Raw genomic sequence first — 13,875 nt, 5'->3', positions numbered from 1 at the left:
CAAAACAGATTTTGTTCAAACTGCAAGTTTATTATGAACAAGTTTCTCCATAACTATTTAGGAGTTGGCATTGGGACCCTTCTTCTTTCCGAAGGTGGGCACCACATTTACAAAGCGACGGTTGTACTGAATGCGGCGCTTAGCACGGCCGGTCTTCTTTTTCTTCTTCTCTTGTTTGTCCACCTGGAAACACAAAAATAACCATTAGTCCAAAGCCTCATCTCTTACCTTGAACTCAGCTCAAAGCACAAGGTTTGTGTGTTTTAACAAAAAAAAAAAAAAAGTAAAAACGTGCACTCACCTTGGGCGTCTGTCCTCGTACTTTACCGGCACGAGCAAGGGAACCGTGTACCTTACCTGAAAGAGGAAAAGAGAATAAAGCACATGTCAGAACCAAAGATATTAAGCTAAATACAACTACAGTACACAAATTTAGATGTTAAAACATTAAAATGTAATGCTCTGCAGCATGTTTCTCATTTGACAGGGTCTTAAAACCATAGCAGAACAAAACAGAGAGACAAGAGAAAAGAAATACTTGCCTCCCAGAAGTCTGCCAGCCACCTCCAGGGTGCAGTGCTCCAAAACACCACAGTTCACAAGAGTAGCCTCATCTTCCAGTGGGGTACCAGCCAGCATAAGAACCTGGTCCTCCACAGACAGACCCTCCAGAGTCTGGACATGGGCCTAAGATACAGAACAGCTTCAGTCAGTTTTTCCTCACACAAATTCCAGCTAAAGCACTGAGATAAAATGTTGCCATTAACTTCAAACTACAAATACATGACTCACCTTAATGTCCTGGACAGTCTCCTGTCCTGTCACCTCAAGGGTGTGAAGGTTCTGTGCACGCACAAACAGCTGCATGGTGATTTCTGAAAGAATTAAGAAAATAAAAAAAAGTCTTTAGTCTCTAAACATTACAGGCAGTCTTATTTTCACAATTAACTTTGTTTCAAATGTCTACATTCAATTAAAAAACATCTAAATTACTAAGTATATATATATATATATAAACAGAAAAAGCCACCATACTCCAAGTAGCCCTGTTTACTTTTCCTCTTAGATTTCATTCAATGAGCATATCACCACTGTCACGCCTTATATCTATTTTTGCTGACATCGTTTTAATGACGTCCTTGACCTAGTTTATTCAATCATAAGACTAAAACATATATAGCCTACAAACACCTTCAAAAAAAATTCATGTAAAGATTAGACTTTCCCTTTACCAGTCACTACATACTAACTAGTGTAATTATTAACTACTAATTTACTACTAGATCAGTGTTTAATAGTCCTACCCTGGATATTAATACATTCTTTCACCTCAATAAGCTACAAGAGGTAATTTAATTGACAGGCCCATCATTGACTGTTACAATGGGTGCGTCAGCTACAGCAGAACAGGTACACACAAAATGGTTTACATCTAATGTTGCTAAACTGAATGTAATTGTAACCATCCACAATTATTAGTGAGGCAAAGTAAAGACGTAAGGATGGCTCGTTTTGAATCACAAATTCCACTCCAGCTCATTCCAAAAGGCACTGATAGGACAGAGCTCAATCATTCCACATTCAACACAATACACACTGCTCAACATCCCAGTGCTGGGTTACAATTCTGTCTAGCTAAATTTGTAGATAAGTAGAATAGAGATTGTAGGCTTGTGTGGTGACATAGAAGAAACTCTTTCTAATGGCAAATACTTTTCATTAAAATTAAATGTACAGTAAGATTTTGGACAAATCTAAAACTCGAGAGAAGATATAACTTTTACATTTTCTTGAAATTCTGTTTGCGAAACGCAGAATTGAAAATCCCGTTAATTGAAAAATTGGATAAAACCCCATTTCTTCTTCATTTCGAATTAAGCTTGATTGAGAAAATTAAACTGCTAAACGTCACACTGACTCTTTAATTCACTATTTTATATTATTTGAAGTGTTCAAATTAACCATACTAGCACAATATTACAAAACTCAGACAAATCAAACAGTCCCATAAGAAAACACGTATTGTACCTCTACGTTACCTTAGCTAACTTACACAAGTTGATAAGCAACGGCTGCGTATTCTTAAGGTCGTGTGGTCTATTTGTCCAGTTAAGTGCTGCTAAAACTAAGTAAAACTACGGTATCCTAAAATCGGTAGACAGTACACGCTAATAATGAAGTAAAGGGGATTGTGTGTTATTAAACTACACTTAAACTACAGTGAGGGATTTAGCTTTAGCCTCGCCGCGCTAACGGGGACTGGCTAGTTAACGTTAGCTCGGCTAGCTGACTGGCTCCACACGCGGTCCAGAAAACAAGCCCAATCTCATCCAATTCCCCACAAATCCACACAGAAACTACCACTACTAGCTGCGTACGGTCTGATATACACTCGTTACTGCAGTCAGACGCGCTACTAAAAGCGTAAATAAGATAAATCAGTGAATTTAGAGACGGGCCTTACAACGCACGGTGCTCGTCGATCCACACTGAGCGAGAAAAGGACCTGCGCGGAGGACCGACTGCGCATGTGTAGGAAAAAGAGTGCCAGGAAGTACATACGTCACGTGTAGACGACGCCACCCCGCCCCCCCTGGGTCCAGGGGTCGCCAGTCTCATTCACAAATGAACATTATAGTTAGGGATTGATCATCATAAAAAATACTAATAAACATTTAAAAAATAAAAAAAATAACATTTTATTATATATATTTTTTTAACATTCACATATTTTAATGTTTGTAAAAGAGGGTACACAAAACAATGGGTTTATGTACTTTTGTAAAATATTTTCATTTTTCTTTTCATTACTATTTCCTTTTTTTTCATTACTATTTCCTTTTTTCCTTTTGTATTATGTCTTGAAACTTGTGAATGTATTTTTTGTATTGTATTTTATGAGACATAACACAATAAGATAACTACACAGCGTATATACAGGGAAATATGTATATACACTTTATTGCCAAAAGTATCTGATCGCCTTCCTTGTGTCACACCTGTACAACAACCTGCACCTGTAGGGGGTAACTAAACCCCCTGATTTTTACTGATTCCACCCTCAGCTTAAATTTTAAAAATTATAAAAAATAAAAAATGGGAGGGGTAGTTTGGGAGGGGCACTGGGTGATGGATGGGTTTCGGGGCGGGGCAGGAGGGTGAGCTGATTGGGCTGAGCGTGTGCTTCTTTCAGATAGTGGCACACTCGAACCTGTGAGGGTAGAAAAGATTTATAAAAATGTTAGCAGGACTGGTATGTATCACAACTTTAAAGGAACACATTTTAGCTATTAATAATTAAATATTGGTTTAATACAGGGACCATTCGCGGCCCGTTTCCTTTTTTTGGAATGACCGGCGAGGTATTTTAGAAATAAAATAAAAGTTGGCCCGCTATTAAGCAGGCTTTTATAATGTGAGATGTAAAGTTTGAACACGAGGTGTCGCTATCACATAAACCCTATTTAAACGCTCCTCATCTCATTTCGTTATTATGCCCACATTAATGTTCCTGAGCTTTTGGGAGAACATGGCAACTTAAAAGAAACGGAAAATAGACAACAAATGCAGAAGATTTCAGGCACGTTGGGAAAATGACTATTTTTAACTGAGTTCAGAGAGAAGTGTGTATGTTTAGTTTGTCAGGAATCAGTTGTCATAATGAAGGAGTATAATATTAATAGACATTATTAAACAAAAGATCAAATTGAAAAATCATAGTTTACGCAACACTGTCAAAGATAAATAAAGATAGTAACTCGATGTGTAAATAATAGTAATCAAGAAAATGTATTATTACAAATAGTTATTTTCATTTATTTTGCTTTATTACAGAGTGTGGCCCGTGACTGCACATATATTTTTTCCTCCTTTTCCTCCTGCCCCCAAAAAGAAACGTTTGGACACCCATGGTTAAGTGCCTCTTAAAATCAACCTCTCCGGAGTACTAATATGCTGATTCCGCCCCTCCCACACACCTGTGGGATATCACCCGGATTAACAGGACTATTTACTGGAACTCTCAAATTACGAGATATTGCAACACCTGTCTTGTGGAGCGGATCTGTAGTTTTCTTCTTCTGGTCCTCTGATCATTAGGCTGCCGTTTTGACTGCACTTTTTGCCTTGTGTTTTTGTACTTAATAAATCTTCTTTGCATTTATATCCAAACTACCTTGGTTGGTTCTTATACCGTGTGTTTGTTGATGTGAGGCTTGGATGCAGCTGCACGGCCATGGAAACCTGTTCTATAGTGATTGCTATAAAAGTGAAGCCCACTCTAAATGTGAGGCTTTTGGGAGATTGGATCAAATAAACCAGTTGATTAAGAAAACGATTCGATCTTGGGAGATGTTTGAATTATCATTCATCACAGAGACATCTGGAGGGCAATCAGGCACTTTACCTGTTTTTCTAAATTCAAAATAATTCCAAACAGCAGACCTGGGTTACGTTATACTTTGCAGCTCCTTTAGTGTGGCAATGTTGTCATGTGTCACGCTGACCACAAACAGTTCTGAGATCAGATGTTTCAACTCTCATTTAGAAACATAAAGGGACAAAATATCCTGATTCAAAACTGTGTAAACTAACAAACCCTGTTTCGAAACAGCTTTTCTGTTTTATGGAAGAAGTGTATCGCAACAGTGTGGTTTAAATAAATCGATTCAGTTTGAATCTGAGTTTCAAGTCTGACATTACCATTGCTGAACTGTACTTGACCTAGTCAGAGTCCACATCAAGTTGAGGTTTGTAGTGATTGACTGCAGAAAGTTTGTGACCTCTGCATGTTTAATTTATAATATATGGTTTGTGCATTATTTGCCCTAAAGACTCAGGATTTGAATCTTCCAACTGGGCAACAGACCTTATGACAAGACTTAAGACAGATCTTTCTTGATATACCCCCACAAACCCACCAAGAAACTTCCAAGCATTGTAAGCGTTTTATCTTATGCTGAAATGGCTTGACATGCTGTTCATGTCAGTACCCTGGCTGTCTACAAGAAACTGACAATATAAGCTATTACGGTGAAAATAATACAAATGGTTAAGACAGTATGAATTTCACAAAAAAAAAAAAATGACAGACTCAAGGATACCAATCTCTTTATTATGAAATTCAAAAGGTCAAACTAAAAACTTCATTTTACTTTGGGCTCTGAAAACATGAAGACATCACATTAAGGAGAGCAGAGAAAGTTAAAGAATTAAAGTTGAGATTTTCCATACAAAAACGGTCAAACTACCAAGTTTCCAAAAAGAGACCACGCTAAATTAGGCTAAAATTAAACTTATCTGCACATTTTCCACAGAAGAAAAACTCATTTGCAACACATACTCAAAAAACACAAAGTAAACTGTCAAATGACTGAGAATGTCATGAGAATCAGTAAGAATGGATAAAAAGGACAAAGTTCAATTATACTTCATGTCATCATGTGGGGGGTGGGGGATAGTACTGGTTATACTGATACTGGCCATACTGGCCCCAGGAATTTTGGGTTCCCCAGGCGTTGTACTGCTGTAAGGAGGCAAAAAGAACAGCAATTAGATCATTGTAAACTTAAGCATCAAATTAGTCCTGGAGGATCAGTGTCCAGCACAGTTCTAACATGTTCAGTCTCAAAATTAACCTAACCAAACAGTGAAAAAATCAGCATTCTAAGATCAGTATTGCACAGCCCCGATTTACTATGTGGGATTAAGTGGAAAGTTTCCTTATAGTACATTACTTATATTGAAAAATGTATAAATTAAAAAATAATTCATATTTTTTAAAGCCCCCCCTTTTATGCCTATGATAACATAAAAGCTTTCCCACAGAGATAAAAAGAGATCCTAAGTCAGTACTTTCACCAGACACATCAGGATATTTTTTTCCATACAGTATTTCAAGCAAACACTAACCTGATACCAGTTGTTATAGTTGTACCCATGGTTGGCTTGCATGTCTGGAGCCACCTGACCCGATGCTCCAGAGGCATCATCCACACGCTGTCTTTTTGAGTCTGGTTCTTGAGACCTGCAGAAGTGAACATACATTTTGAAACATGATGTTTATAGACCTCGAAATATTACATTAAAAAAACATTTTTAGTAGTACTCACCCATTCTCTGCTTTTCTTTTTGATGAGTCTTGTTCTTTCAGAAGTTTCTGGTGTTGTTCATACGCAGCCACAAGCCTAAACAGGAAACAAAGGGGGGAAAAAAGTGTTAGTATATGAACATTAATTTACCCACTTTCCACTAGAGCAACAATGTAAATGTAACTACGCTACGCAGACAACCACAGATGTAATTGGTCTATCAAGCCTCAGCGTTACTGCCTACACATTCTCGCACTGGCAGTTTAAACTGCAGAGCCACTGATACATGCGCACAGAAGCATAATCGTGCTTAACTCCATAGCGTACTCTTGGTGGATGTGTGTGAAAGTATAAAATGGCCTTTAGTGCTTTGATACTGCTCAGTTTTCCTTACACTGTTTCATAAGATACTAGGTCACATTTGGTCTCATTCACATCCCTACAGGGGTAAAGCACCACCACATCGTCTACAAAACAAGCTCAGATAGTCTATGTATATGGGGAAAAAAAAAAAAAATCCATAACATTACATTTACTTACACATTTATGTCACTGCCAAAATCTTCTAGAAAGTCCACTTTACGCTGTGAGAAAGTGATACGTGACTCCAGTTGCATTGAACTGTTGATGGCACGATCAAAGCACGCCAGGATTTCTGCTTCATTTTGCTGTACATCTCCACTGTACTCCAACTCCAGCAAGTTTAGGTACAGCTTAGGACTGGTCTAAAACATACAGACAAAAATAACTGAATAACAGCAAGACATCGTGTTCCACAAGTGTTACAGTAAGATCTTAAGAATAGCAAAAAGTATCATTCTTTCAATTAAAAAGCACCCTCATTAACTTTGCTTTTGCTCAAAAATCATGCAAACTATCCATAGACATTATAATTATCCTTACCTCATCTTTTTCTATGGCTTCTAGCAGTACTTTTCTAGCCTTTCCAATACTCCGCTGCACTTTGAGGAGCTGTCTTGCTAGTTTCACAGAGTAGAATGATGATTCTGTTGCATTTTTTCCATTCTGAATAGCGTCCCGCAGGAGTGTCTCCGCTTCATCCAAATTACCATGTCGACGCTCCAGACTCACCCGACGTAGTCTCACCATGGCCAGGCCTGCAACTGACTCCTCTAGGCTTTTCAGGATGCCTCGTGCTTCCTCAATGTTCCCTAAAAAACAGAAATCTTAACCTTTAGCATAGGAAATATAGTAATAATAATAATAATAATAATAATAATAATAATAATAATCTATACAATTTTTACAGATTAACTGAAAAAAAAGTGTACTGTTTCTTAAGCAGTTCATTTATTTGTACGGACAAAAGGATAATTACCTTGTTGTTCCTCAAAGGTTGCCCAGAGAAAATGGATGTTGGCCTTCTTGGGCAGGTGGATGGTGCATGCTTTCTTGTACACATGTCTCACTCCCTCTGTACTGTAGCTCTCTAAGTACTTGGCATACTTCAGAGGTAAAGAAGGAAAAAAGAAGGAAGATACACAGAGGGGGAATAAAAGAAAGAAATGGGGAAAGAACACATAAATTAAGCTTTCATTTCAGATTCCTGCACCAATGAATTTCCATTGACAAGATCGTTTTTGAGAATTTCTGTTTTAAACCCATCAGCACCTTTATGGAACCAATAAGATAAGTTTCTGTAAGGTAGTGGGAGACGGAGAGATGCAACGAAGTTGGTAATGCTGGAGTCAAATCTTGTGTGGCAAGCTGGCCATCCCCTAATACAACAGATACAGTCAAATATCAACGTTACACGCAAAGAGTGCAGGAAGTTTTACTGAGGAAGTGAAATCGTTGATGGGGAAGGAGGGAGGAAAGGTCTCTGCGAGTGGAGCTCCATTTACCTTTATCCAGAATTCCTCATAAAGGGCACAGGCGATCAGGCAGCGCTCAAACAGAACCACTACACGTTCAGGTGTCCCATTCTCCAGTTCAAAGTCCAGATACTCCCTCCAGTTGCTGAGCTGAGTTTTCTCCAAGGCCTTTACGTGGAAATATGGACGCTTGATCTGCATAGGATGGTAAAGAAGAGTTAGTTAAAATGTCTAAACAATAAAAGGGCCTAATCATGCAAAAGAAAGCATCACACCAGAAAGGCTACATGTTTACTGGCTTACCCCTTCCTCAAAAGCCCAGCGCTTGCTGACTTCATGCTCATTGTGGTTAAATATCTCTTGCCGTGCCTCGATCACCTTATGCCGCATATTCTCGATCTCCGTGACTCTCTAAAGGGTAAAGACAACTCCATTAAAATCCACATTAAAGGCATACATTCAACATATCGTGTGATGTGCAAACTGCATGTCCAGCTACCAAGGGTTTACATCACCATGAGCTCAAGAGAAACAAGTAGAATCTTGCGTTGGAATAAGTATGGTATGCACACCCTGCACATCAGCTGTGGCCCAAGCCGTGCTGCTGGGGGTAGAGGGGTTGAGGGACGGTGTCAGTCACGGTCCCGTCCCACTTTTATCTCGAGTCCCTGAATGGATGCCAACTGGAATCCTCAGGTATTCATTTGCTGCTAACGGAAAGACACCTCTTCAAACCTGCACAGTTTTGCCTCTCTCCAGCATCAGGTAGGACCCTCCCTGTCTCTGGCATGTTTCATACCCACAAAGACTGGGGGCTGGATTCTTACCTTTGCAGGGTCAGGGAGGTCTTCAGTGCCTGGTGGAAGCTCTTCACTGGGGGCTTCTTCCTCTCCCTCAACAGTGGACTTATTGGCAGCAGCAAGCTCCAACCTAAGCTGCACAAACTCCTCTTCGGATAGAAAGTGCTTGGGATTACCATTCTGCACATGATCTTTAAACCTAAAAAAAAAAAAAAAAAAGACAAACACGTTACATATTTGATGCATTTGTGCATTTCTTTAAGACATCATTCAAAACAACAAAATTATATTATATTTGTATCACAGACCTCTGGAAATGCTGAGAATACAGCTGTGTGGGAATACCCAGGATACGGTCATAGACAGCTGTAACGTTGGCCAGCTTCTCCTGTTCAGTCTCCCAGTTGATATAAGCTTCCCACAGACGATCTGACCGGAAATCAGTACCCGCAGCTAGGACTGCATGCTCATACGCACTGAAAGGACACAAAAGCGCAAAAAAGTTAAAAAATTGAAATGGAGTACAACATTACATCATTTCTTGTACTCAGGGGAAGGAATGGATGAAGCATATACTTACGCTCGTATGCGGCTTTCAGCTTCTCCGTCACTGTTGTCTTGGTTCTCCCTTAGAAAAGCTATGTAGTGAAGCCACAAGTCAACGCTAAGCGGGATGGCCTGTAAACCTCTTCGGTACACCTGAAAATGGAAGAAAGATGAAGATGCAAGATACTTTCCAACATTACTGCAAATGTACAACTTTATTCATTCATACCTCATCTGCTTCCTGTATGAAACCATGCTTTTTCTCAATGTCTGCGTATTTCTTCCAGTAACCATAGCAGTATGGATAGTGAAGGAAAAAGGCATCAAATGCCCTTCTTGAAGCCAAAATGTGGTTCTGGAAAAGACAGAAAAGGTTTAGTCTATGCAATAAACTCTTGACTTTGATTAGGGTAAAGTTTTTTACCAAGCTATGTTGCACTCACTTCTTGTTCCACATACTGCAGAAGGTAGACCCATCCATTAAAATCTTCAGGGTTATCCTCGACTACTTTGTATAGCCGGTCAAAGTCAGAAGGCATTGCCTCTTTTCCCTCAGCAGCATCACCCGCCACATCACCCACAGCTTCCTCACTTTCTTCTTTGGATGCATCCTCAAGTTCCATGTTCGCAGGACTTTCGGAACTGTCCAACTCGGTCTGCATTACAGAGCTCAGCTCTGCAGTTTGTCCATTTGTTTCAGCAACACAAGCAGAATTTTCAGGTTGTTCAGAGGCATTTTGTTCAGGAACATCAGATTTTTGCTCGACTGATTTTAAAGGCTCATCCACTGAGAACTTCTCCCCCTCTTGTCCTGCAACCTGCTGGCTTGCAAGAGCAGCAAGTGTGCCAGGAACTTGGTCCATTGTCCACTGAGCATCCTGGGTTAAGTTGGGAAGGTTTGAAATGAAACTATCCCCTGCACCTTCCACAGCATTAGAGTCCCCATTGTCAGGGGTGTCTGCATTAACCATCCCCGTCATGGGCTCGTCTGAAAGATCCAGGTCTAAGGAAATCAAAACACATTCAGACATTATTATTAATAATATATTATTATTACAAGTGGAACAAAAAATTATTGCACGCGACAGCTTTGGATGACAAGAACTGTTTGAGAGATTTTATAAGTTATATAATTTACTAACTCCAGACAAATGCAGAGCAGACTTCAAGCCAAGCAATTAAAATTACTACATTTAGAAGAGCAATTTAAATGACTACATTTAGAAGAATGCAGTTGGGCAAGTCTGTGGCCAAACAAGCAGTGTATATTTATGGGTAGGGCTGTAACGGTTAGTAAACATAATAGAAAATAACTCCATATTGCAGTGTTGACTAATTGTTATTTTTAAATGAAAAACTACACAATGTGCTGGGGACAGAAACAGTGGGCGAGGGGTATGGGCTGCTCATTTCACACTTGTGTTTACCATAACTAAAATATACAAAGGGAATTTGAAAATCTCACATTTAGCTGTTTACCGTTTTAAAGCGATAGTCTATATTTAGTATCAAATTGTAGGAGATCTGTCTAGTATGAGTGTAAGAAGTGGTTTTACACAGTAATACCCAATTGATTTAAGCTAAAAGTGAACTTTAATTACTTTAAATAAGTCAATGCTCTAGGTTTAATTACTCCAACGCCAGAATGTCCACCCATCTTTAACTTCCTATATAAGGAAGTAGCTCTGAGCATTAACCTGTGATTTTAAGAAGTCGTGTCAGCCATTGCTAGCAAGGAAGAAACTGTGAGCTAAAGTAGTCAGCTAGGTTAGTTATTCCTACACAAATAAGATTGTTAGCTACCTCTGATTGAGGGGTGCCAGTGCTCTGCTTGAACACACCAAGCTTAAACCAATAACGGTCTGTTGCTAAAGTGTGATTAAACCAAAGAAAAAACACTGGCTTGGTAGCTAAATAGTGCAGAGCAGTGGGCCTATAAGGGACCAGGGTTGAGAAACACGTCCATGCGCGTTAATGAACATACAGGTTTACATAAACCCTACCAGTTATTCAAAAATATTATGCAGACATAACTAACGCACTGGTTTCCACTACACTCTTGTTTTGCACGAAGAGACTAGTTACTATCTAACTAACAAACTGTAGATAAAGCTGCACAACTTCTGTTTGCCGACTTGCTAGCTAGCTTGCTCGCGTCACTCACTGGCTGAAACACGTAGCGTTAGCTGAATAAGAAAGCTAGCTTGGTTAGCCTAGCTACTTCTTCTTCACAGGTCCAAACAGGAAAAAAAAGCTTAATAACTAGTTTAGCTACGTAAATCTCGATTTTTACGGTACACGCTCCGTTAATTTAAAGTAATTCACTGCAGAGCGAACAACCTTGCTGTGGTTTGGGCCTACAGCCCGCTGTTACCATGCTAATGCTAACTAGCCAGCTAAAGGCTAACGCTACACACAGCTAAGCTAAGCTACACAGCCTAGCCGAGCTAACCGCTAAGCTACCACACAGTATCGTCGCCTGTCCGGATAAACAGGGCCGAAAAGCCGCCAGTTACCGGAGAAATATGACGAAAGCTCGCGCTGTCGTGCTAACTCACCAGAGTGTTCCATGAAACGTCGCTGTGTCCCTGGTTTATCTGCACTTTATCTGAACTTATCGTTCCGACAACATGTGGTCGCGGCAGCGCGCTCTCATTCTACACACAGCGACGCTGAAGGGCAAGAATGTTCTCCGCATGCGCACTTGATGGGCAGCTCCAGGTGTGGGTGTGGGTGTGCTGGCGCGGCTTGTATTTGTTTCTGCTGCTTGGGGCCTCTTTTTAAACCGCCCCTCCAACAGTAACAGGGCGTACACTGAAGACTCTGCAACGACTTTTAACCACCCTCTCATTTCTAAAGACAACCCTTGTAAAAGAAAAGTGTATTAAGTACGTTTTTTTTTAAGTATACTTAACATGGAAAAGTACATACTTTGTAAATTTTAAAATATGTACTTAAACACATACTAAATGTGGAACAATTTATGCCAACTTAAGTATATTTCAGTTCAATTAAGCTATATTTAAACACAATGCATAAAAGCATAAAATTGTGCTTTTGAGTGCTTTTTTGCACAACTTTCGCAAACTCAAGTAGATTCTGGTGGAGTTTACATACAGTAGATATTCAATATTAGGTTACAAATAATGTGTATATCAAAACTGTGATTTATCAGAGACTCACAACTTCTGTCCCCATCAACAGTTAATTTTTCTGCCATACTGTTAGTTCTTGATATTTTTAATAAATACATTTTGTGTTCAACTCTGCCTAGAAGCTTCTCCCCCCCCACCCCCCACCCCCTTTTTGCTACAACCTTGTACGGCAAAAAAAATATCACAGTTTCATTGCTTTACATTTGCCTATGTTTTAGACAGAATTAATGCAATAAAGAACATCCTTCTTGCAAAATGTGTATTTATTAAACGTGTTTGTATCAAAAATAACACTGCACAATAAGACAAAGTAGTGGATAAAAAATAGGCTTACCTGTGTTTAAAATACTGTACATATTAAGTAATAACCATATAAAGTGTATTAACTGCAAAATTTGTTCTTTTTCATAGAATTTTTAAACAGTCACATAATATATTCTTACCTTGCGGCTTCCCGTAGCTCACCTATTGGTTGATGAAATTGTTCACGTCACTATCTCAAGCCTTTAATGAAATTATGACTAGTCATGTTAACATTTTTATGTTAACATTAATAGTAAAAATATTCTCTGCAATTCTTACTAAAAACTTTAAAATCCAGGCCCACCTATCTGTAAATTAATAAGGATATGGCCAATGTAGTTTTGACCAGTAGAGAAAAATGCATATGTGCAGCTTCAGATCTCTACATTATAATTGTTGACTAGTCAAATATTGATATCTTAAACCTGAGTAATACAGTGTAAATATCGGGAACTACAATTTTCAATAACATGTCATTACTGATGTAAATGTAAGCTTATATCAGTTAATTATATCAGCACATAAAAGTCATTTGTGTAGGAACTTTGCACTCAGTCTGAGGGACCAGTGTTTGCTGAACTTTTAGTTTTTTATTATCTTTATTATTTTAGGTGGCAAATGCAACAAGTAACTAACTGATACATAGAAGTTTTCATCTAAAGATCCAGTATATGGCAGTTTTTTGACAGATCAAGATGTTTTTTTCTTTTTAAAAACAGACAGTAGTTTAAAACTTTAATTAAAATAACATTGAGCACTTTTTAAAGATACATTATAAAACAAAACATGATCAAAGTAGGTGATGATCATTGTTTAAGAACTGAAAAAGACACAAAGGAGTGGGGGGGGGGGGGGTAGGTGGTGCAGCAATGTTGCTGTTGATGGGTTTGCGAATGGCCTAGTATCAAGCCTATTGTAAAAAGTGTTCAAGTAATCTGCCCTCATCCAGCTCTGCTCAGCCTGCTGTTTACAGGACAGTTTACAGTCTGATGTTCTCTTTATTCTTTTCTCCACCTCTTTCACCTAGCCCCTCTAGGTCTCCATTTTCCTCCTTTATTCTTCCTTAACCTGCTTTTCACATTCCACTCTCTCTCATTTCACCCCTATCACCAGACTAAAGGCCCTGTTCTTCTTGTTTAGCAAGGCC

At 39.0% G+C, this 13,875-nt stretch overlaps 2 protein-coding genes across 3 annotated transcripts; both read right to left on the bottom strand.

Moving 5' to 3' along the window:
* Window positions 1–9: 9 nt before the first annotated feature.
* faua (FAU ubiquitin like and ribosomal protein S30 fusion a) lies at window positions 10–2,555 on the bottom strand. Of its 2 annotated transcripts, none has more exons than XM_007230724.4 (5): window positions 2,465–2,555; window positions 793–875; window positions 543–687; window positions 302–357; window positions 10–183 (listed from the first exon to the last, which is right to left on the bottom strand). In XM_007230724.4, exons 2-5 carry the CDS (start codon window positions 865–867, stop codon window positions 58–60), a joined length of 402 nt encoding a protein of 133 aa, XP_007230786.1. In that variant the 5' UTR covers window positions 868–875; window positions 2,465–2,555; the 3' UTR covers window positions 10–57. The 2 variants fall into 2 exon arrangements, with proteins under 2 accessions (XP_007230786.1, XP_015463357.1); XM_015607871.2 differs by having other exon boundaries at window positions 2,472–2,529.
* A 2,537-nt stretch (window positions 2,556–5,092) lies between these two features.
* prpf39 (PRP39 pre-mRNA processing factor 39 homolog (yeast)) lies at window positions 5,093–11,983 on the bottom strand. Its single transcript, XM_007230723.3, has 14 exons — window positions 11,829–11,983; window positions 9,714–10,273; window positions 9,500–9,625; window positions 9,305–9,423; window positions 9,033–9,200; window positions 8,752–8,923; window positions 8,228–8,335; window positions 7,955–8,119; window positions 7,429–7,555; window positions 6,993–7,261; window positions 6,630–6,814; window positions 6,111–6,185; window positions 5,911–6,025; window positions 5,093–5,524 (listed from the first exon to the last, which is right to left on the bottom strand). The coding sequence occupies exons 1-14, from the start codon at window positions 11,839–11,841 to the stop codon at window positions 5,438–5,440; spliced, it is 2,289 nt and encodes a 762-aa protein (XP_007230785.3). The 5' UTR covers window positions 11,842–11,983; the 3' UTR covers window positions 5,093–5,437.
* Between the last annotated feature and the right edge of the window lie 1,892 nt (window positions 11,984–13,875).

Source organism: Astyanax mexicanus, chromosome 1 (genome assembly GCF_023375975.1).
Source record: "Astyanax mexicanus isolate ESR-SI-001 chromosome 1, AstMex3_surface, whole genome shotgun sequence".
In the NCBI taxonomy this organism is placed as follows: Eukaryota; Metazoa; Chordata; class Actinopteri; order Characiformes; family Acestrorhamphidae; genus Astyanax; species Astyanax mexicanus.
Note: the sequence above shows the minus strand (reverse complement) of the source record. Positions and strands in the feature narration are given on the sequence as shown.

Coding starts and splice junctions, on each gene's coding strand:
- faua (XM_007230724.4), bottom strand. CDS start 867: ATGCAGCTGTTTGTGCGTGCACAGAACCTTCACACCCTTGAGGTGACA. Junction 358..542: donor GGCTGGCAGACTTCTGGGAG/GCAAGTATTTCT, acceptor TTCCTCTTTCAG/GTAAGGTACACGGTTCCCTT. Junction 184..301: donor TACGAGGACAGACGCCCAAG/GTGAGTGCACGT, acceptor TTGTGTTTCCAG/GTGGACAAACAAGAGAAGAA.
- prpf39 (XM_007230723.3), bottom strand. Junction 8,120..8,227: donor GCTGGGCTTTTGAGGAAGGG/GTAAGCCAGTAA, acceptor CATCCTATGCAG/ATCAAGCGTCCATATTTCCA. Junction 7,556..7,954: donor ATGAGGAATTCTGGATAAAG/GTAAATGGAGCT, acceptor TTACCTCTGAAG/TATGCCAAGTACTTAGAGAG.